General features: G+C 35.0%; 3 protein-coding genes across 3 annotated transcripts; 2 read left to right on the forward strand and 1 right to left on the reverse strand.

The window, feature by feature from the left end:
• The first annotated feature begins 236 nt into the window (after window positions 1-236).
• On the forward strand, window positions 237-4,962 carry GA3 (GA requiring 3). Its single transcript, XM_059599693.2, has 8 exons — window positions 237-583; window positions 712-872; window positions 3,117-3,278; window positions 3,381-3,521; window positions 3,599-3,853; window positions 3,956-4,117; window positions 4,199-4,393; window positions 4,483-4,962. The coding sequence occupies exons 1-8, from the start codon at window positions 424-426 to the stop codon at window positions 4,792-4,794; spliced, it is 1,548 nt and encodes a 515-aa protein (XP_059455676.2). The 5' UTR covers window positions 237-423; the 3' UTR covers window positions 4,795-4,962.
• Window positions 4,963-9,127: 4,165 nt separating this feature from the next.
• LOC132184514 (dof zinc finger protein DOF3.4) lies at window positions 9,128-10,587 on the forward strand. The gene has a single exon (XM_059598173.2). It carries the CDS (start codon window positions 9,353-9,355, stop codon window positions 10,040-10,042), a length of 690 nt encoding a protein of 229 aa, XP_059454156.1. The 5' UTR covers window positions 9,128-9,352; the 3' UTR covers window positions 10,043-10,587.
• Window positions 10,588-13,013: 2,426 nt separating this feature from the next.
• Window positions 13,014-16,539, reverse strand: LOC132184559 (Transmembrane amino acid transporter family protein). The gene is made up of 5 exons (XM_059598239.2): window positions 16,027-16,539; window positions 14,955-15,088; window positions 14,277-14,704; window positions 14,018-14,149; window positions 13,014-13,658 (listed from the first exon to the last, which is right to left on the reverse strand). Exons 1-5 carry the CDS (start codon window positions 16,410-16,412, stop codon window positions 13,173-13,175), a joined length of 1,566 nt encoding a protein of 521 aa, XP_059454222.2. The 5' UTR covers window positions 16,413-16,539; the 3' UTR covers window positions 13,014-13,172.
• Window positions 16,540-23,941: the final 7,402 nt, after the last annotated feature.

Genomic DNA, 23,941 nt, shown 5'->3' on the forward strand with positions numbered 1-23,941 from the left:
GTAAATAATACACTTGTGTGGGCTCATTTGATAGTGTTCTTTGATGGCTTTTTTATTTTTTATTTTTTTGCTGTTTAGTGTTTTGATGTGATATGTAAATATTTTGTAATAATTTTAAAAAACAAACCCATAAAATTCTACACACTCTCTCAAATGACGTGCCACTAAAATTTATCACTGAATATATTTCAAAATTTAATAATAATTTTAGTGTTTGTTATCTTTATTCAAACACACGAATGATTGATGTTATTGGAGTACACGCGTGTGATAAGCGTATGTACGTTCACAGCACTCCTTTTTATTTCCCATCCAGATTTCCAGCATATGCATTAGTTGTGTATTTGCAGTCTGCGTCGTTCCTTGCACGATAGGTATTTCGTAAACCAGGGAACTTTTCTGTTCCTAGCTGCAAATTAGTCCATGGCAGCCATAACGCCTATCTTTCAAGATTTCCAAGCAGCGGCGCCCTTAGCCACCACTGTTGCTGTTGGGGGTCTCTCTTTGTTGATTGTCTCTTACAGCATCAGAAGATATATCTCTGCCCACAAGAGGGGACCCTGCAAACTCCCTCCTGTACCCGGTACTTAATTAGTTATTACTGGTGTCTTAATTCTTGTTCCCTTTCATGCTTTTTAGTGTTAATTAAGTTTGACTTCACTTTTGGGAATTGATTAATGCGTTGAAAACATTGTCTATCGGATGTTGCAGTGGTTCCAGGGCTACCGGTGATAGGAAACTTGCTGCAGCTGACGGAGAAAAAACCCCACAAGACATTTACAAAGTGGGCTGAGATATATGGGCCAATCTATTCAATCAGGACCGGTGCTTCTACTATTGTTGTTCTCAATTCCGCCGATGTTTCCAAAGAGGTTAATTTGCTTCCTTTCCTATTCTACTTTTCTTCTCCGGATTGAGTACCACCACTTCCCTACAGTCCGTGAGTAGAGCAATCAATCTTTTTCCTCTTTTTTTGCGGGGTAAGTTTTGTTAACTATTCAGCTTGAGCACTTGGTTGGACATCCGTGCTAATCACTTCAAATTTTGAGATAATTAGGGGATTAACATTGTATCAAAACAAATGTTATGAATCTTAAGCTTAATCACCAGGGATCACGCTTCATAAAATAAACATCACTGATTCGAATGTCCTTTCCCCCCCTTTCACTCTCCTTGTGCATACATGTAAAAAAAAAAAATGTTATCAATCACCGTTGTTTTTACTTCTGAGTTTGATTGTGAAAATTCTAAAACGACTCCAATTATCACCTATTCACACGTCTAGGAGTTTTACAAAAATTATCCAGAAAACAGATCTAACTTAGCAGTTAAAAATCAACCAAATACTGAAAGGAAATTTGCAATCAAGAACACAGAAATTTGGTTACGAAGAGGAAACCATTTAGAGAACTCTCTAAATGTAAAACCTCTCCGGGGCAGCCAAACCCAGGAAATCAATTCACTAAATAGAAGAATAAGGAATACAAGAAGAATAACAAAACCTTTGACTCTTCCTTGTACACGACAAGTGACCCACTTGACTTCTACCTCAGTAGCCCTTTCCAGAACATCTGGCACGATTCACCGGAACTCCGATTGGCTTCACGTATTTTCTCTTCAAAAATAATCTAGAACAAATTCTCTCTCTCTAAGCACCCTGATTTTTCTCAATAAAATACGTAGGTTACAATAGCAAACTCACGTAGCTTAAATAGAAAAATACCCAATATAATACTGCCGTGTCCGGACATGGTGGATCTGAGGTCCGGACATGGCTAGGTTTACTTATTCGTAACCTAGTGATGTCCGGACCTCCAATTTGTGTGTCCGGACATCTCAATACAAATGCGTTCTCTGGAACTGATGTCCGGACCCAACTTCTGGAGGTCCGGACATCTCCTTCAATCTTCACTTTCTGGATATCAGGTCCGGACCCAGCGTCTGGAGGTCCGGACCTGCCTCATTACACTTAGCTTCTGGAAATCAGGTCCGGACACAGAGTCTGGAGGTCCGGACCTGCTCTTCAAAAATTCCCTTGCTGGTTTTTGTGTCCAGACCCGTTTTCTGTAGGTCCGGACATGCCTCTAGAATTTTCTTCCTGACACATTTTGAGGTGATAATTTTCACCAACATACATGCAATACCGAATGTGCCAAACCTAAACTAACAGATTGAAACTCCCAAGTGTAGACACCCAAAAGGACATGTACTTTAATCTGTAGATATACTACCAAAATAAAGTACCAGGATGTTACTGTTAAGAAGTTATTAATTAGGTCTTGTTTGGCAAGCAACGTTAGCCTTTCCAACGTTCCACAGTACTGTATGGCGTTAGACATCGACTCCCAGGTGTAGACACCCTAAAGGACATGTACTTTAATCTGTAGATATACTACCTAAATAAAATACCAGGATGTTACTGTTAAGAAGTTATTAATTAGGTCTTGTTTGGCAAGCAACGTTAGCCTGTCCAACGTTCCACAGTACTGTATGGCGTTAGACATCGATTTGGGTTTTGTGTGCAACAACATGGAAAAGGCTGGGCTTGATGGGGTATTTGACAAGGCAGCTCGAGTTGAATGACAATAAAGCCCTCAAAGAACCTCACGTACCAAATTAGTGCTTTGATCTGAAGGACAAAAGAGGAATTTTACCTTCAGCAATTTTTTGAACGAGCATTAGTTTTTGCTGCAACCAGTCTCGTCAAGGAGCCGTATTTGATGCAGCGTTCTACCCCAAAAATGTGAACACTGTAATGGAACCTCTGGCGTCATTTGCCAAACAATACCTTAGTTATGTGAAGAGCCTACTTTGTGTTCAGTTTACTATAAGTTCTACGATGTCTTTCATGGATGATAAAGCCAAAAAAAAAAAAAAATAATTGTTTATTGCTTTTCATAACTACTACAATGAATAAGTGAAAGAGTTCCATTATTGTGGGAGTTTAAAATCTTCGAATTTATTGAATCAATGCTGCCATATATAAGAGTGTGCAGTGCAGGCCAGAATGTTCTATATATGCGCTAAATTTTTTGTTCCTTTATTATAAAAACAATGCATGTTTTATGTTATATGCATGGCATGTATCATTTTTTCGATCTGGTTGTAAATTTCAGGCTATGGTGACCAGATTTTCATCCATCTCAACAAGGAAGTTGTCGAAAGCCTTAAAGATTCTCACCTCTGACAAGTGTATGGTTGCAACAAGCGACTACAATGAGTTTCACAAGACAGTAAAACGACATTTACTTGCAAATGTTTTGGGAGCGAATGCTCAGGTAATTGGTTGTTACTACATCAATTTCCCAGCTCCTCCGATGTTTGTAATATTATTCATGTTGCCAAAACTAGTTTAATTCTTACCTCTCTTTGCAATTCAGAAGCGACATCAATGCCACAGAGACACCTTGGTAGAAAATGTTTCGAGCAGATTACATGCTCTTACAAGGAACTCTCCTCTTCAAGCTGTGAATTTCAGGATAATATTCGAGTCTGAGCTTTTTGGACTATCTTTGAAAGAAGTGAGTATCCTCGTTTTGGTTGAAAATTTATTATGAATTCCAAAAACTTAAACCGAGAGGAAATGATGAACTTGCAGGCTTTGGGGAAAGACATGGAATCCATTTATGTGGAAGAGCTTGGGAGCACTTTGTCAAGAGAGGAGATATTTAAAGTTCTTGTGACTGACTTAATGGAGGGTGCGATTGAGGTGGATTGGAGAGATTTCTTCCCATATCTGGGATGGATTCCAAATAGGAGTGTGGAATTGAAACTTCAGCGCGCAGCTTTCCGCAGGCAGATGGTGATGAATGCCCTGATCAAGGAGCAGAAGGAGCGCATAGCTTCAGGAGAGGTAACTATATATGTTTTTTTTGTTTTTTTTCTTTAATTTACTTTGAAATCTCTCATGTTCATCATTGTAATTAAGTTCCCAAATCCCAATGATTTGAAACAGGACTTAAATTGTTATCTTGACTACTTGTTATCTGAGGCAAAAACACTTACGAATGAACAAATTACCATGTTGGTTTGGGAGACAATCATCGAGACAGCAGATACTACTTTGGTTGCAACAGAATGGGCAATGTATGAACTTGCCAAAGATCCAAACCGGCAGGCATGTTAATTCAACCACAAATGTGCATCTCCTTGCCAAAGATCCAAACCATCTGATACCGATTCCTTCTTCTTGTAACAGGATCGTCTGTATCGAGAAATCGAAAACGTTTGTGGGTCCGACAAGATTACAGAGGAACACTTGTCTCAGCTTCCATACTTGAATGCTGTTTTCCATGAAACTCTGAGGAGGCACAGTCCAGTTCCAGTAATACCTTTGCGATATGCACACGAAGATACCCAGTTAGGAGGGTACCATGTTCCTGCTGGAAGTGAGGTCGATCCTTAATTTTCTTTATTTTCATGTTTGATATATGTTAATTGGAAGCAAAATTTTTTGACTTGGGAGCATTAATTGTTGCACAGATTGCTATAAACATATACGGGTGTAACATGGACAAGAAACAATGGGAAAACCCTGAAGAGTGGAAGCCGGAGAGGTTTCTGGACGAGAAATATGATCCGTTGGATTTGCACAAGACAATGGCATTTGGAGCCGGAAGGAGAGCTTGTGCAGGTACTCTTCAGGCATCGTTAATATCATGCACATCAATTGGTAGATTAGTGCAGGAGTTTGAATGGATGCTCAAAGATGGGGAAGTGGAGAATGTGGATACTGTTAAGCTCACTTCCCAAAAACTCCATCCCTTGCAAGCGGTTCTAAAGCCTAGAAATTGATAGGCTGAGTTACAAAAACTTAAGAGAAGTGCGTCTTTGATTTCACTGTGTACTGAAACCTCAGACGTTTTTTTTTTTTTTGTTTAATTTTATAAATCCTGGACCCTTTTGGCTTGTAATGTAGGGCAAAATAATAAAAGTGACAAAATTAATATCAATTATTAGGGTTTATAAGGTAAGGTTTTGAAGGTACGTAGAAGGCATCCCATTCCAGGTTCACATCCGTCCGACTCAAGTACAGCCATAATTTGGATTTTTCTGCAAAGGGATTGGCTTCCAAGCCAAGTTTCAAACCCTGACAAAGGAATTGAGAAGTTTCCTTGAATCCTCCCATCTGAAACTAATTGTGAGTACCGTCACGTTACGTTGAAAAACTGCCTATTCATACCGCAGGTGCCGTTTGACTATTTCACCTTCTTCCCTATTCTGGCCTTCTACAACCTGCATTTTAATGGCTAAAATGACTCTGCTTTGTCAAAGCATTCACACTGGCTCCATAAATTTTCTATATTCTTTGGTTTTTTTTACATGGCCGCAAAAGAAGGGAGGAGAGATTTAAACTAATTATTTCCGCTTCATTAGACGTGGTCTCAGTCAATTGAACTACCTCGTTGGGACATCTTATTTGGTTATTAGACTTTTACTATTTTCCGCACTATTAATCAGTCATTAATGTATAGCATTTCTCAAAATTTTATGCAAATACGGAAAATCAAATATCTGAAATGATTTAATCACGTTGATTATGTAAGGATTTTATTAACATGGGTTAGACACCAGGCAGTGGGCATGCCGGCTGTGATTGGCAATGGAATGAAAAAATAGAGTGAAACGGTACTATAGCAGATTTGATTGATATGAGAGAAAAAAATAATAATATTTTGTATAAAAAAAGTGAAAAAATTTATTTTGTAGTAATTTTTTTATTTAAATAATAATAAAAAGTGAATGATATGATGTAAAAATTAAAAATATTAACATTAATTTTAAGAAGAATTTTTTTAAATTTTGAGTCGGATCCAACCTGTGCCAAATACAGCCGACATCAATGCCAGAAATGGACTGGTCGGTCCATTGTAGTATGCTTCAAAACCGGTCTAAATTTTTCAAGTGTGTCGCGTTCACACTACGTACGTTGAAAGTGACGAATAAAGAGAGAAATAGTAGTTGCTGGTAATGAGGGCTGGACTCTGAAGCCCCTCGTGCCCAGGCTAAATCGGGCCGGGCCCGTCATAGTTGGCCACGTGTAATATCTGGTCAAACTTTCAAAACTGGGACCCCACTTCTGTCCGTGCTGATAGAGATGTTAGGTCAGACAGGTCCATGAGTAAGACAAGTCTGTGGGGGGCATGCAGAAGCAGAATGACCGATTGTGGGTATTATAATGGTATTGTATATACCTAAAAAAAATAATGGTATTATATATATATATATTCGAATTAATTTTTTATTTTATTTTAGCTAAAAAATTATGGTGGTATTTGCCTATTTTATAAGAGAAATGTCTTGCATTTAAAACGTAACTTTTAAAATTATGGTTGAATTAAAAATTTTTAATGATTGATCTTAAATGTAATACTAATTTTATAATAAAAGTATTTTATAAACCTTTTAAAGAGATGTTTTTTTGTGAACCATCTCAAATTTGCATCACATATCTAGCCGAGTGTGGATGCTCTTAATATAAAGAATAATGGAAAAATTATACTTTACTCTTCAAAGTTTTATCCGATTTGTAATTTGACCTCAAATGTCTAAAAATTTATAATGTAATCACTCCATTAACCATTTTTGTCCAATTTGATGAAAAATTGCTCACGTGTGCAGTATGTGCATTTTTTAGTCTAAAATTTTCAAAATTGCCTAAATGTGTTTTAAGAAATTCAAAAAATGCTCCAATTCAATAAACTAGAATTAGGAAGAAACAAAAAATGGGTTGGCTACGGCCATCCCCATTGGCCATTTGGGGGTGCTTTCGGCCACTGAAGTGTTTGGGGTGTTTCGGCCATCCTCATTTGTCCCCTTGGGTGTGGTCGGCCACTACTCATGGGCCGTAGGTGGCTTGCCACCCACTATTTTTTTATTTTTTTTTTAAATATATGGGCAATTAAGTATTTTCTATCATTTTTGTAAGAGAAATGAAATTATTAGCAATTAGGTCACATTGCAAATTTTTAATACTTTGATGGGATACAATGTAAATTTTTAAACATTGAAAGTCAAATTACAAATCGAATAAAACTTTACGAGATAAATTGTAAGTTTTCCCAAGAATAATCTAGGGTTTAGATGTGGTGCAATATATTGCATGCTCATGTTGCCTATATTGCATGTGATACAGAAATTTTGATCCTGTATACACGCATAGTAAATTAGAGAAAAATATAATAAAGTACGCTTTAGCCCTTTGTTATGTTTGTTAGAATTTTTGTTATTTATTTTTAAATTAAAATTATTAACAAATAATTCAAAGTACAAATTACTCATAAAAATATAAAAATACTTAAAAAATAAAATAAAATAAAAACACTTTTCAAAAGAAAGTTTTATACTATTCATTTTAAATTCAACTCCCAATATTTTTACTTTTTACATTATATTAATAATTTGTTATTATTATTTAAATAAAAAATGATTACAAAATAAAATTCTTTTACTTTTTTATATCAAATATTTTTTTTCTTTTAAGATTAAATGACAGAAAACCCCCCACCATATCCCAATATTTCCGAGGAGAGGTGAGCAGGGGTATGTTATTGGGTTTAGACGAGAGAGGTGAATCAAAAAAGAGAAGCTCAATCAAAGGAGCAGAGATCACGGCAGCCGAGAAATCCGGCACAGGCAAGTCAGTGAGTGGTACGAAGTGAGTGAGAGAGAGAGAGAGAGAGAGAGAGAGAGAGAGGAATCTTTGATGCAGAGGAGAGGTGTTGGCCACTCAGCCACAGAAGCAGCAGGCACATCCAATTATTGCTTCCCACGCTGCCCAACATCCATCATGCTGTCGGCCCTCTTCCACCCAACTTAACCTATCTCTTCTCGTCCCTCCTCTAGCCGACTCACCGCCTGTTTTAGCTTACTACCAAATCATCAAATTCATTGCATCCATTCCACCTCCTGTCAACTATGGATCCTCAGCCATGTTTCAGACAAAATAAATTTCTATCCTCCTTAAAAAAAACAAAAAAAAAAGAAAAAGAAAGAAAGTAAGGTTTGTGCATTATCTGATGCGCATTTTAAGCTTGCATTGCGGAGGGGAGATGGAAGAATGAGTTGAAAAGGTTATCTTACTTAACTTGTTTGACCATTTTTTAATCCAGTAACAAAAGTTTTCATTATCTTGGTAAAATACTTTTTAGTCATTCATGTTAATGAGTCCATGTTTGATAATTAATTATGATATCTACAACCTATTTTTATAACTTTTACTAATATATATATATCATATTCTACCTATTAGTGTGTATTGGTCATCATTCTTTGACCCTTACTAGGAAGGCCTTGATTATGTGCGGTTGGGTTTATACATTGTATTTAGCTTCGGTGCAATAATTACAGTATTACATCAGCATAAGGCAAAGGAGTGGATTGAACCGGACTTAAAATTTCAAAAAATTCATCTCAAAATCAACTCAAATATTCTTACTTTTTATACCATATCAATTACTTTTTATTATTATTAGAGTGGTCGAACTATATTTTTTTACAACAATTAGTGATTCAGTTACTCCTAATGGACACTCGGGTGACTTGTAAGGAAACCACTTTTCTTTAGGGTGTTGTGATTTGAAGTTCAAATTTTTCATGTCATATGCACATATAGTCATTGAATTGATATTAGGGAAAAAAACTAAGTTTTTTTTTTTTTTTTTTTTTTTTATCTCTTTATCTTTCTTTTTGGGATTGCATTTGAGGAGTCTAAAAGTGCATTTAATACTCAAAAAGTCCGTTAGAAAAAAAGTATTTGTTTGGTAAAAAAATTTAAAAGCACTTTTAAAGGTTTAAAAAACCTAAAAATAGCCAAAACAGACTTTTGACAAAAATTTAAAAATAAAATTTTTATCAAAAAATATTTCAAAAGTTATATTTCTCAAACGCAATCCTTTCTTATTATTTTATGGAGCAAGTATAACTAAAGAATATTTAAATGATAGCATTAGTTAAACGAGTGTAGGATTATATTAACTTGCTAGCCAAGTAAGCTGAAGCTAAAAGTTGTTGATATTGTAGAGTCCATATAAACTATTCAGTCTGCAGAGAAGCCAACCAGCCGAGCCACGACTCGGACTGTCGAACTCTGCAGTGTCTGCACAAGACTCTCGAAATTTCACACCCTGCGTGTAACCGTATAACCCTCTCTTCACGTTTTAAGACTTTGCACATACGCTGTCTGCTGTCTCTCTCTCTCTGTGTGGATATAAAAGCCCACCCACTCCTTCCAAGACAACTCCTCGCCCTTTGTTTGTGCATCCTTTTTCATTCTTTGGGTCTTCTCTCTACCCACCCTTTGTCTTTTTCTTCCACATTCCTCGCCTTTCTTTACCAATCCCCAGAGACAAACATGCCATCTGAGACAGCGGAGGCCAAGGCTGTGAGGGTGCAGCAAAGCCTGGGCCACCCTCACCCGCAGCAGACCCAGCCCCTCCCTTGCCCGCGCTGCGACTCCCTCTCCACCAAGTTCTGCTACTACAACAACTACAATCTCTCCCAGCCCCGCCACTTCTGCAAGTCCTGCCGCCGCTACTGGACTCAGGGCGGCACTCTTCGCAACGTGCCCTTCGGTGGCGGCACCCGCAAGAACACCACCACCAAGCGCACTCGCGCTACCACTAATTCTTCGTCTTCCTCGTCCTCTTCCTCTTCCTCCACTGTTTCCAACGAGGCCGTACCCTCCAACCCCATTCCGGTTTTGCCTCCCGGCGATATGGTCTCGCATGATGTGGGTCTGAATGAGAATGGGGCGATGGGCGGAGGCTTCAACTTCATGGTGAGCTCGCAGGGTCAGGGGTTCTTGGGGCTGAGTGGATACGGACTGGGGACCATACCCGGGTTCGACGAGATGGGTGGGTTCGGGTTGGGCAGAGGCGTCTGGACATTCCCTGAAGTCGGTGACTTTGGCGGTGCAGGCAATGGTGGTCCTTCCGTTGCTTCTTCAGGGTACGACACGTGGCAGATGAGCGGTGCTGATGGTGGGGATTCCTTTGCTTCCACGGACCTTGCGATTTCAACACCATCCCAGGGTTTGGAGTGATGATGGTTTTTCCATCCTCACTCTGCTTTTGGTTACTCTCTCTGTTTTGGTTTTGGTTTTGGTGGTTTTGGAAGTTCTGTGTCAAAGTTGCCTTCTTTTGTGGGTCAGTGTTTGGTGGATATAGACTGGTATAGGTTACATAGACATGACTAGAGTTTGAAAGGCTGAAAGCGATCCAACTTCAGGTAGGGTGCTTTTCTTTGATGCCTCTGTAAATCTTTTTACTTCTGTATTGGACAAATCGTTTGAAAAAAAAAATGGACAAGCACATCTTTTGGGGATTTTTCCTTTGAAGTACTACACAGTATCTAGTTTGAGAAATAAAAAAAAAAAAAAAAAATCCTTTGGTCGCACTACAATGTAATGTTCTCTTTCTTCTTTTTATTTTTGTTCTTTTTCACTGGTTTGGCAGGACTGTGTGGGTAATGCATGAAATCTGAGCTTCCAGTTCCTAAAAATTTCGAGGTTCTGATTGCAATATATCGAACAGTTGGAGAACAATTTGTGGAATTCGAATTGAGAGAATGTTTAGGCTTTGGCCTTCTGATTATGTCTAATTTGTTCACTGATTAATCAATTAGACATGTTCATTTGCAGTTCAAAAATAAGCCCCCACCTGATTTCACTTATGCAGACCAATTGTTTTATTTGAATTATTAAGGAGCAACAAATGTAATTTAGCAACAAAGGTGGCGGTCCAATGACCCCTGTTTCCTTCACATGTTCTAATCTCACTAGGTCGATGGTTACTACATTAAAGTTCGATGTCACCACCCAAGGTGGTGATTAAGGAATTGAGATGTTAATTGTTAATCGTGGTCTTTTATTTTAACTCTAATAGTTAATAAAATGTTAGTTATTTTTGTATAATTAAAGCATTAAATATTAACTTTTGTTTTATAGAGATATAAATGATTTTATAAATCATTAAATTTAAAATGAAGGGTCATGATTAACAATTAAAAAAAAATTAATTTCTCTCCTATTAGAAAGATTGATCCGTGGTTAAGGGTCTCAAAGCAATTTATTTTTATAGGGCTAAAGCAAGTATTAAGGAGCACGTTGGAATCCAGCACTCAGAATTACTCAACATCACAATCACCATAAATCTTATTAATATTTTGGTAGCACTTGTACTTCTTTGCAGTATTCATCCTTTTGAGCAAAAGTATAAATCCTTTTTAAAATAAATAGCTGAATGTAAAAACCTCGAACAAGACACTAATTAATTAATTTTTTTTTTTTTTTTTAAAAAAAAAGATAATTTTTTAGCAAATAGTTTGAAGTAATTTTAAATGATTTATTTGTGTCTTATTAAGAATGATATAGCTATTAAAATTACTTTTTGATTAAAATTTAATAATAATTAATCAAAAGCTCAGTAATAATTTTAATAACTATATTATTCTTAATAAAACATAAATAAAATACAAGTAAATTACTTAAAATTACTCAATGAAAATGCGGTAAATTGAATTTAGAAAATTCATGAAAACTACTGGCCTAGTGGCAGTAGGATTGCTCCTACATAGGGATAGACTTACCAAAAAAAAATTTAGAAAGGAAAAAGAGTAATAATGTATTATTTTTTTACATTTTCGGAATGGTGCGCGAAGTTTCTTAAACAAAGGTGACTAGTGGTCAAGTCTTCGTTGACAACGTTGCTTGTTTTCATCAAGAAAAAGGCAACCATGGCTGACAGGCCACCGACCACGTGACAGGGGTGGTCATGGTTCGTCCTGTGCCTTATTATATACACAATGACTATGCATGCATGTTCATTGGTGTTAACTTCCAACAGCCTTCTAAAAGCTTTTTCCACTTAAGACAAAGGTGGCTGGACTACCATAAGTGCTATGCGTCGGTTTGGATTGGCTGAAGCCTATTTTTTTTTTTTTTTTATTAATATGACAGATGTCTTATTTATGACCTCAAGATCTTTCTAGATATTTCTAGAGACATCTTGGTCATTAACTAGATATTTTCTAATTCAAAATGGAGTGGAGAGAATTTTGTTCCGCTTGATGAAATAATTACAATTCTAAGTGCATATGTGACTCTTGTATTTTACATGGAAAAAATTAATATAAAAATAATAATAATTATTAAGTAAACTCAACCTTGTTAGTTTAAGCTTTTAGGTTAAAAGTTGTGTTTTAATATATATATATATATATATATATATATATATATATACTTTTTTTTTTTTTTTTTTTTTTATTGTCTATGATCCATTCTTCTCAAATCATCTTCTTATTTTTACTGTTTACTCTTTCTTTTTTAACTTATAATATTCAATGGCTTTTTCGCTGCAAGTAAGGCAAACACATGAGATGAAGTCATGATTTATGAAGTGATGTTGGTCCCCCATGCCACCAAACACGCACTTATTCCGAAACAGGATGGAGCAAAACACTTGATTTCAACGAAGACGGCAGCCCCAGATTATTCAAATTTACAGAGTTGAATGTTCTGTTTACTGCCCCATCTAACTTTTTTGTCCAAGCCTATTTTTCTAGAAGCGATGGATTTGAGAGGCCACCAAGACATGGTTAAAGCTGAAAGCATAGTTGAAGGATTATGACAAAGAACTACCTAGGTTGTCCAAATTGTAGTTTCAACTCAAGTGCTGTCTAAGACAAAAGCTACCTTTATGCAAATTCAAAATTTTACTTGTTTATCTCTTTCCATCCATAAAATCTACGCTCGATGCAAATTCCAAACGCTCAAAACATCCATAACTACATTGGTTTTTAAAATTTAAGATTCAAATTTGAGTTGAATCCACTTTTTTCGAACAGGGCCAAGCCTCACCCCCTACACCTAGGAACTAGACTATACAGCATATATATGGTGATCATCAATTTCTTCATTATTTTATACTAGATATATATCAGGTCAAGCCAGCAGAGTAAGGAACCAGATTGGGCATCAAGACTAATATTACATTGGAAGATTTGAGACTTAAGAATGAATTCAACAAGACAACAGTTTACTACTATATATAAGCCACAGGGAAGAGGTTCTTACATGACAGTTACTGTATAGAAAACAACATAATATAATTCCAACATTACATTAACTCTGAAAAACTCCAAAGCCCCCCCATTAAGCTTTCTTTGCCTAAATCTCAGTTGGGCTTGAAGAATTTCAACTTAAGTCCATTGTTAACCATGCTCCAGATTCCTCCAATGGAAAAGGCCAAGCTAAAAGCAATCCCTAACCAGCCAAGGATCCAGTTGAAGTACCAATTGAAGCTGTATTTTGTAGGCTTCTTTATGAGAACCCACATGAAGCAAGGGTAAGCAAATGTGACTGGAAGAGTGAGTCCTCCTAACAGACCAGCAAGACTGGAGAGGAAAGGGAGTGCCACCCCTATGAAGAAGTTGACAAATCCATAGAATACACGAAAACCAGACCTGACCCAAATCGAGCAAGGGCGGTTGGTTCGGCTCGTGTAGCTGGCTTCGAAGCTGTCAAAAACAGGCATGGAGTATATCTGGAAACTGCTCAAACAGTTGAACACAACTAGCAGAAAAGTCATTGCAAGAAGTCCTCTTGGAATGTCGTGACTGTGAAATGCATACAAGGCATTAAGAATCCCTCCTGAAGGCATCTGAAACAAGAAACAGTGTTAATAATGTCTGCATGATGTAGTGAAATCCATGTGTAAATGATTCTGAAAAATGTTACAAAAACTAAAGGCCTGATGAATTTGGTGGCATAAATTAGTATCCATATGACTATAAATATATAGGAAGGAAAAACATCTTGGATAAAGCCATTGATCAAGTACGGATGAATTAGCATCTTCATCATTGCTAAAATGTCAACAAATTTTTTGATCAGTTTGAAAATGTACAAGCACAAACACTGTATGCATAGTTTTGAAGATATTTGCTAATGATACTTGGAAATCATCATTGATTTTATGAATGTATGAGAACAAAGACTAGTGCCGGTTAGTACACTTACAAGATTTCCGTAAGCCCAATAGCCTCCAATGGAAACAGGGAACAAGCACATGGCAATAAAGAAGTAGGCAACTTTGGCTCCTCTCCACATAGGAACATGAGCTGGGTGCTTAAATGTCGATGGCATAGTTGCCTGAAAAGAGGCCAAATGAACTCCATTAGATGACCAAGTTGACACACACAACTTTAGCTAATGGTTTTGGTTGTTGCCCCAACAGTAGGAGTAAACATTATCACTTCAGAACTCACAATGTGCATACCTGGATCTCTAAAACCAAATTGTGTCCCCTAAATGCAAAGGCTATAATTCCGAGTGCATTCAAGACTGAAAAGAGAGAAGCATTGAAGGACGGCAATGAAAGGGGTTCATATGATATTGGTGGTGGCCTTTGTTGGCTTACGGAGAGGACCCACACCATGGTGGAGTAAGTGATGGCTGTTACAGCCCCTATGAGAGAAAGTCCAGCAATTGAATTGAGGTTTGGGAGCTGAGATAGAACAATGCATAGAGAAGTAAACACCAGATACCACTCTACTGTTGTAAGGGGATTCGATGAACAGAGGGGCCCGCAAACTATCTGAAAAAATAGTTTCATGGTCTCCCCTCCTATAAGAATCAAAGCTGTTGCCGTTCCGGCTGATAAATAAACAGTCGGGAAGAGAGCAAGCCAGACACCCAATCTTTCCCCTGCACAAGGAAGAACAACATCAATGCAAGAAAAGAACTACTAATTACCATTCTCATATCCATTACTATAATTTAGATGCATTAAGAAATGTAGTAAGATCTTGGTTCCAAATAATTTTGAAAGTTACAATCATCATCAACTCCTTGCTATTTAGTTTTAGAGATCATGGTAACCATCTTCCAGAATCATGGGAATTAGACATTGAGCTTTTTAACAAAAGAAAAATGTTATGTTGGAATGCATCCTCACCAAATGCTGCTTCTGCAAGCTCCACATATCTGTTGTACCGCTTTCCTGGAACTGCCTCATGTAGCTGAACTAGAATCCAGAGAGTATAGAGTTGCCAACAGTAGGCTATGGTCAAAGAAAGTATTCCCCAACTCCTATGGAAATGTTAAAGAAGGCAATCGAAGTCAAATCGAGATATATTTCTTCCTTTGAGCACCGTGACAAACACTTATTCAGATGCATTCATGCATAACAAGAAGCTATCTGCAATTTTTTCGCCAAATTACTAATTTTTTTTTTTTTTTTTCTTCCACTTAGTTATCCTCCCTTTTGACTTAGATGGGTCTCACCAATCTAATAGGGGGTCAGTAGCCAAACAAAATTTGAAGAAAAACCATTTATTTGTTAAAGAAAAATCAACAAATTAATTTCGAAGAAATAGAAGAAAAACAGGCATACTAGTAAAGGCTGCACAATATACCTTAGCAAAGTGATATACTTTACTGTTTACAGTGATTTGAAATGGATATTATGAAAAAGAAAAAGCAATAATCAAGTATAAAGGGCCCTCTGTTATAATCACAAAAGGAGGAACACAATTATGGGTGGTCCCGGTACAAGAGATGCCTTTTCCTCTCTAGAATAATTTCACTAGTGGAAAAAGCAAATGATAAAAGGACCCAGAAATGACTTGCCTCAAGGATGTTTCATTCTTCTTCTTCTTCTGTTCAAACTAAATCTATTAGGAACTTTAACAAAAGAAAAAAAAGCTTACCCAGTACCTTTAGTCAAATTCATGTGACTAAAGGAATGATACATTTGACTATTTGGGAATGAAACTTATATATACGGTACAAATCCAAAGTAAAGCGTATAAAGTAAGACACCGAAAGAGTCTAAGAGACCCTCTTTGGAAAATAAATGCACGAAGTAGAAGATAGAGAAAATGGCATTAGGGAAGGAACTGAGAATTCATAAATGCGTATCTCAGTTAGACGTGCAATGGCAGGCACTTCAGAAATCACAATGCTACAAGTACAAGCAACCTAGATTAACAGATTAAACCCACAATCTAATTAATTAACACACATACCAGCCGAGAAAGGCAAAGGCAACGGGCAAAACCAGGGCCTGGAAGCCAACCCCGGCATTGAGGTTGTGAAACGCAGCGTAGTGAGCGTTCCCATTGCGAGACTCGGTGATGGGAAGCCAAGCGTCCTGAGGGTTGAGCTTCGTGAGATGACCCATCTCCTCCAAGTAACCCTTCATGTTGATCAGCACCCTCTTCATCGGCGTCCCAATGGGGCTCAGAAACCGAGGGGATATAAACGACGTCGGAGTCCACGCCGTCGAGGTCTTCCCCTCCCTGTTAGACGCCGGCCTCGGCGACCTCTGCCCCGTCGGCGTCTGTATCTCCGGCGTCGACGCTCTAGGCGTCGCCGGTATCGATATCAACTCTGTCTCTGGCCTCTCCTCCATTCTCAGCTTCCAAAACCCTCTGTGTGCCTCTGCTTGTGAACCCAAACCGGGTTTATATCTATCTCCAACCTCTACCTCTTGCTCTGCTACTCCACTCTCTCCATCTCAACAAGTGTGTATGTACTATGTATGTGTCCGAAAAAGACTCGAGTACGAGAAGTGTAATAATGCAGATTTTTCTTTTCTAAAATTCACTTTATTTATTTTGTTGCTTTTCAGCTTGTCGGAAGAAGTGTCAGTTACGAATCAGAGCGTGGGGACAGTGAAAACTGGAACCATGAAAGTTTGCACATTTATGATTTTGACCCATGATTATCTATCCCGGTGGACCCATCGTTATCGTTTGAAAGGATTACAGAGATTTTAACAATTTTATTTAAGCTGTAAATATAATTCAATTTAGCGTTAATAATTTAAATAATAAATTACTGAAAATTCAAATGGTTGATGGCCGATGGCTGATGGCTGATAGCTGATGGGTTCAATTTGGACGCCAACGCCACTTGTCAAACTAGGCAGGAGATAGGACGGAAGTTGAGTCTGTTTGATTTTGATTGATGCCTCCCCACCCACCCATTCCTGTGGAATTTGATAATAAGGATAGAGGAAATTCCTTAAACTATGATCGGAGGAAATCTTTGTGATAACTAATAGGATTTGAGTATGAGAGCTACACTTATCCAGAATAAGATGTTCAATTGATTTTCGTTTATCAGTGCAGAATATTATTGAATGTCCAAAAACGCTCCGCTTGTTTAGTTTTTTTCAAATATGAACTGAATTTATCATCGAGTTAAATAATTTGTTCATCGTTTAACTTTTATGTCATTAGGCTATTAGATTGATTATTGTGTGTTTTTTTTTTTTTTTTTAATTAATTATTGTGTTTTTTTTAAAAAAAAAATATTTTAAAAAAAATTTGGCTTGTTTAAAAAATTTGTTAAAGCTCAGCTTAATCTTGCAAATGAACTAATTAGAACATAAATAATTCAAACTAAACCAAAGCCCATCAACAAGGGACTTTATTTATTTTATTCAAAGAATAATGATATAAACACAACTTGTTGTCTCCACTTTGGCCCAACTTTTCTCTAATATGATCATTTAAAAAAAAAAAAAAAATTGAAGTAATAACATTCATTTTTTTATTCGGTATTTTATTTTAAAAAAAAATACCAAATAAAAAAAGGATCACATAGGATGTTATAGTCAGTGTTCATTCAAACTGGGTTGGAGAAATTTTCTTCAACTTACTCTATAAAAGTGACATGTGTCCCTTGAACATGTGAGTTACACATGTTTTTTTTAATAGCAATGACAAAGTTAGAATAAATTTTATTAAAAATTCATGTGCATCTCATATGTTATTAAAAAAAATGAATATATGTCACTTTTATAGAGTAGGTTGAAAAAAATTTTCCCAACCCAATTGGAGGAAAACTTTGCCCGGATGTTATTACTTCATAAATTTTTTTATTTTATTTTTTTTAAAAAAAAAGACCACGTAATAGAGAAGTTAGATCAAAGTTAACGCTACAAATTGTGTCTATATCATTGCTATTATTCAAATAAGGAAAATGGAGTTATAAGGGAGAGTTTTGCCCCTCATAATTCGAACAAAATAATCAAATTTATTATTTACAATCCTAAACACTGTTTAAGTTCTCAAAACGAATTTAAAAACCCTTATATATATATATATAATTGATGATGGGATTTTATTATGTAGGGGTGGGAAGAGGAGGGAGTGGTTGTGTACGGAATGGAATATCAGTGGTTGCGGTGGGGATGGATAAGCGTGACGAGGTGGATAAACGACCAAAAGAGTCAATCAATCAGATCGTATCGTATGAGAGTGTGTTTTGAGATGAATGATCGATCATTTCAGGTTGGGTCCCAGGAGTTTCCGTTTTGTCTGAGGGAGTGTGGGCAAAATTGGCACGCGCGTTATGATGGGCGCGTCTACCTCCAAATTATTTATCTCTTGCCATGTTCGCTCGCGTGCAAATCCATTTTCGGGTTTCACCCTTCAAACCCGCCCAAGCAACACCATTCACCCTCACTGTACTGTAATTCTCAATCACCCACTCACTGTTAAAATATCCCACTTAATTATTAATGTCTCTCATTAATTATTGTCTATTTTAATTAAAGTCTCTCAGAAAATGTTTACTAATGTTTTTAAAAAGATTTTTATGTGTTTTTTTACATGTTCAAAAACACATTTCTAAACAAAAATTTCTTTGAGGGATTTTGCAAGAAAACTAAGTCTCTCAGAAAAAGAAAAGTATGTCCTTAATATATATATATTAGGGTAAAGTCTATTTAATTCTTTAAAACTACTATTCTAATGACAATCTATCCATAAACTATCAATTACAATAATTTACCTCACAAACTATCAAAACAATGACAATGTACCCCCAATGCTAAGAAAATGACAAAATTACCGTTATAGAATTTTTAATAAGACAAAAATACTATTAAAATTTTGAAAAAATTAAATTAAATTTTAGTATTTTATTTTTATTTTAGTAAGGATAATTTCATCATTTTGTTAAAATTTGGGGTACATTGTCATTATTTTGGTAATTTGAAGGATAAATTATTATAATTAATAGTTTGAGGGATATATTGTCATTGAGGTGGTAGTTTGAGGGGGTTACGTAGATTTTACTTTATATATTATTTATCTCTTGAACTTATCTCATTTTTTATTCTAACGTGTTCACACAAGAGGGAAGAGAAGATATTCGAACTTATAATTTTCGCTTCATAAATCATAGTTTTTAGCCGATTGAACTACCCATTTGAGACATTTGAACTTATCTCATAATTGCCTAATTTTTTTATGTTTATTTACATCTTTCGGTTACATGACCCAAATTTATATTCAGATTTATTTAATTAATGCCATTAAAATATACAGTATGTAATTATGAAAGGCATTCTGGTACAATATATAAATTATAATGTATCTCTTTGGATCTTTTCTCATAATTGCGAAGGTTTTTTTAACTTTACTTTTCCTTTTTGCGGTTGCATGTTTGACTTTTCTTTTCTAATTGGAAGATTACGCAATTACACAACAAGCTCTCCGCAGAATTGTTTTCTTCTTTTGAACCCCAAAGAAAGCAGAATAAAATAAAAAATCGTAAACTTTGATCCCAAATGATGAAAAAGATTTTATATTTTAATGGTTTTGATATAAAATATTCTCCATCATGTAAGCAACTAAAAAGTTTGGGAAAGAGAAAGGGAGGGGGAGATTTTATATTTTAATGGTTTTTCTTTTTCTTTTTTTAGGTGTTCTCCGACATATCAGCAACTTTGGTATCTCTGCTATACGTCAACTCACCTTTTACTATGTTATGCAGTTCATCTCCTCCCCGACTAATGTTGCTTGTTGGCTGTTTGTTTTGTGTTTTTTGTTTTGAATACGAGGTTTTTTCTCTTTAAATCTCATAAATAATGAGAAATAATTAGGTATGAAGGGTTATTTCTCACGGCCTGGATAGTTGGGTGTGAGGGATTATCTCTCACAACCATTTTAGATAAATTTTGTTGGGAAATTTGGTTACGAAAAATGATAGAGTCTCAACTTAAGTCCAACTTTTGACTTATTTTTTTATTAAAAAAAAAAAACTAAATAGCAAATGAAAAAAATGTGTGAAGGAATAATATCTCTTTTCGGTCATTCTTTTATTTGGTATTTTTTTAAAAATAATAAAAAAAAATGACCATTTTTATGAAGAAAAATATCATTTTGTATTTTTAAAAAAATACCAAATAAAAAGACAAAAAATAGATATTATTCCTTCACACATTTTTTTTCATTTATTACTTTTTTTTTTTAAATAAAAAAACAATGCAAAAGTTGGTATTAAGTTGGGCAAATAAGTTTGGTACCTATCATCCCTCTTTGGCTACCCATGTCTTAGATCTAGTATGCTCAAAGCATATTTGCTTTTTAACTGTATTTCTACCGGGTTAGCGGAATATTGAAGTTATAGATAGCGTTTGATTGTAAGAATTTTTGATTGTATTTATAACTTTGTAACATCATGACTCATAGCATGTGGCTATAATTTTGCATAGCTTTATGCTGTAAGAGCTTTTTGCTCTATTATATAAAAGTTTTATACTCGTAATCTTTCATGAATAAAATCATCATATTTCTGTTTAAAAAAAAAAAGTTTGGGAAAAACACCGGAAGTTTTGGATCCAATTGGTAATTAAAGTTTTAAGTTTGGAATTAATTTGGTGGGTCACTTTTGAAAATAATGTTGTGCATCTGTCTTCAAAAGAAAAAGAAAAATTGTTTCGTAAAATTTGAAGAACTGATCTGAATTTTGAAAAAAAAAATTATTACATAATACATTTGTTATTGAGATGTGTTTTTTAGTTTCTGAAAATAGCTCTGTAATTGTTTTTAAGAATGTGTTAATGATAAGAACCATATCTTAATGTTTATTTGGTTAACTAATATATGAAAATAGTTTTTAGCATTTATCGAAAAACTCTAATAGAATGTTGAAATTGAAAAAATAAAAATAAAAAAGTAAAAAATTCATACACTAAATTAACATTTTTTTTTAAAATTTAAAGATATAATTAAAAAATGATAAAACATCATAGGTGAATTTTTATTTTTATTTTTTTTTAAAAAAATCATCTTATTTTTTTACATAAAATTTTTAGCTTCTTTTTTTTTTTAACTGGTTGTAAAGATTTAGATGACGTATGGGTGACAAGTTCGGAAGTTGGTCCCACCGTTATCGATTTCCTCCCGGCGGTTAGTTTGAAAAAGTAAAAAAATACAAAGGAGAAAATGTCCAGATTTTTTCGACACAACCACGTGCACTCGTCTCGCATGGGTTGCCACCTGCGACAAGTGCGATTATTGGGTAAAGCAGCCTATGCACGCTCCACGGTGAAAAATGCCAAATTGCTTCATGTTTTCACTGTACGGTAGCGCTGACGGTAAAATTTAATAATTTGTTTTAGGTTAAGTTTTATCATAAAAATAATAAATATTGTATAAAAGTCCTAGTAATTTAACTTAAACTTGATAATTGAAAATTTAAAAATCTATATGATCATAGAATGCTTTGAATATTATTAAAAATACTGATTAATTAAAATTTAACTTAAACTTTAAAATTGATCCTCCTTTTTATATGCCAAACTGCAATTTTATTAAATACTTAATTATATATATTTTAAAATTATCATTCTTAAATCCAACGTTTTGAAACCACCAAATGAAACAATCTCCTATTCTTTTTATTTCTGTCGGTCAAACGTTGAATGTTATAGTTTTGTGTGTCGAATATGATGGGCTTCAACTTGTTTGTGAAGGACAACAGCCATGATGAATGTATATATGAAGCAAAACCCATGTTCTAGTGGGTCTATATATTGGTCCGTCTTGATTCTTATCACTTCTATAGCAAAGCTCTGTCCCCAAATCTTCGTCATCCACAATGCATGGGATCCAACGGAATCTGCTGCTTCACTTGTTCTACCAAGCGATTGTAAAGATCTTGTGGCACATACATTTCCGGAGCTCCTGATCAATCAAGAAAAACATTTCCTGAAGATTCATAGGGTAAATATTTATCTCCAACACTAATTCCTTTTAGTGTGACAAAATACAAACTAGCGATGGTGTCTTTGTATATATTAAAGGTGTTGAAACTTCACCTCATTGCTATTGGTGTAATTTTTGGTCCACATTACTGTTTGCCAGTGCTATTTTTTGGTTTTTCTTTTGTAATTGGAGATGTGAACACTGCCTTCGAAAACTTTTTAGTTGGGTAAGTAACCAGTGGACGCTATGCTTAACAGTCACAATTTATAAGAAATGAGAAACCATCGTTTCTCACAAACGGCGCCAAACTGTTAGTGCAATTTTTGGTCCACATTACTGTTTGCCAGCGATATTTATTGGTTTTTCTTCTTGGTTAAGATTTTTATGAGTCAATGAAGTTCGTGCAAAATAAGAGCAGCTGAAGACTTTTCAATACCTAAATTAGCATCTCTAAAAATACATAATTGTAATATGCCTCAAACACTCAACAATTTGTGTGTGAAATGAGACATATGAAAGGGGAGAGAGAGAAAGGGACGTGGGACCTGGCACATTGATAAATAAATATAAATAAGGGGTAAATAAATACAAACAGGGGGACCCACGAAAATATACTTGGGCATATTTTCGCCTCAACAATTGCCAAAACTCATCTTGCTTGGAATCATAGGATCGGTACGAAATGGCGTAAAGCAATAGGAGATAGTCCTGGTATTGTTTTGATCACACGCAAAAACAATGTCTACGGCTACTTTTTCCCCTAAGGTGGAAGTCCTGGTGACAGTTTCTTAATTTGGCCAAAACATCTTGTGTTACATAACCAATATAAATATAAATAAAAATTAGTGCTAACGAAATATAAATAAAAAGAAAAGACATGCATATATAAAATTATACAGCATTTCTTACAATTTCTTTAAAATTATAGATTCTCAAATTACTTAATTAAAGCATTTTTTTAAGCATCAAAACACTTTCAAAATGCTACATATTAAAAAAGTTGTATGTCATCAAAATAATTTAAAAAAAAAAAAAATTATCTCAAAATGTTTATTTTTCACTTTTGTATAGATGCTTCTTCTGCAAAAAATAAAAAGACAATTTTGGGCTTAAACTTTTTTATAACATCGAGAACAAGAATATAATGAAAATATACTCAATTCTCAACAATAATAACATATCACATTTTTAAAGCGATTTGATGCCTAAAAATAATCAAAATTGCGTAATTTGAGAATCTATTTAAAAAAAAAAAAATGTAGAGGATCCAAAAAAAAAAAAAAGTACCAGATTTTTAATTAAAATCACTAACTTCCCTTCGCCCTCTATAAATGGTAACCGTATAATCTTCTTTATCAAGAGCAATTTGAATTTATAATTAGGGTTTTTCAACAATTAGAAGGTTTTTGTTTATGCATATAAAGTAAATGAATCATGTTAGGTATATTACAATTCTTAATATAAAGTAATTTACATACTGATGGTGTGTCAATCCATAGTTAAATAGTAAAAGTTATGAATGGATTTATCATTTATAAACGCCAACCATTCACCATTCATAAACTAACACAACATTTTGTAAAATAGCTTTAAAGTAAATGTTATAGTAATCCAAGCATTTTTGCGGGTAAATAATCATAAAGCCATGCATGTCAAAATAAGATTTAACAACCAAAATAATTTTTTCAGTTTTACTGATTATAATGAAGAATATAATAAGCTAGAGCTGTACTGTAATTTCAGTATGCATTATTAATTTAATTCCCTGATGAATCCCATAAACTTTTCCATATAAGAGGATAATTAATTAAAAAGAAAATCATTTCCAAATTATAGCATGCAGTTCAACTTACCTTAATTATGGGCATGTAAGTTGTAACCATTGAATAATCTACAACTATGGAAACCCAGAGCGCATAGAATCTGGGGAAGCAAC

This window comes from Corylus avellana, chromosome 7, assembly GCF_965113065.1.
Source record: "Corylus avellana chromosome 7, dhCorAvel1.hap1.2, whole genome shotgun sequence".
NCBI lineage: Eukaryota > Viridiplantae > Streptophyta > Magnoliopsida > Fagales > Betulaceae > Corylus > Corylus avellana.

Bases quoted from the DNA above. Each gene is read 5' to 3' on its own strand.
- GA3 (XM_059599693.2), top strand. From the start codon at position 424: ATGGCAGCCATAACGCCTATCTTTCAAGATTTCCAAGCAGCGGCGCCC. The intron at 3,279-3,380 runs GTAATTGGTTGT...TTTGCAATTCAG, and splicing joins TTTTGGGAGCGAATGCTCAG to AAGCGACATCAATGCCACAG. The intron at 3,522-3,598 runs GTGAGTATCCTC...ATGAACTTGCAG, and splicing joins TTGGACTATCTTTGAAAGAA to GCTTTGGGGAAAGACATGGA.
- LOC132184514 (XM_059598173.2), top strand. From the start codon at position 9,353: ATGCCATCTGAGACAGCGGAGGCCAAGGCTGTGAGGGTGCAGCAAAGC.
- LOC132184559 (XM_059598239.2), bottom strand. From the start codon at position 16,412: ATGGAGGAGAGGCCAGAGACAGAGTTGATATCGATACCGGCGACGCCT. The intron at 15,089-16,026 runs GTATGTGTGTTA...ACATTTCCATAG, and splicing joins GCCTTTGCCTTTCTCGGCTG to GAGTTGGGGAATACTTTCTT. The intron at 14,705-14,954 runs GTGAGGATGCAT...TTCCTTGTGCAG, and splicing joins GCTTGCAGAAGCAGCATTTG to GGGAAAGATTGGGTGTCTGG.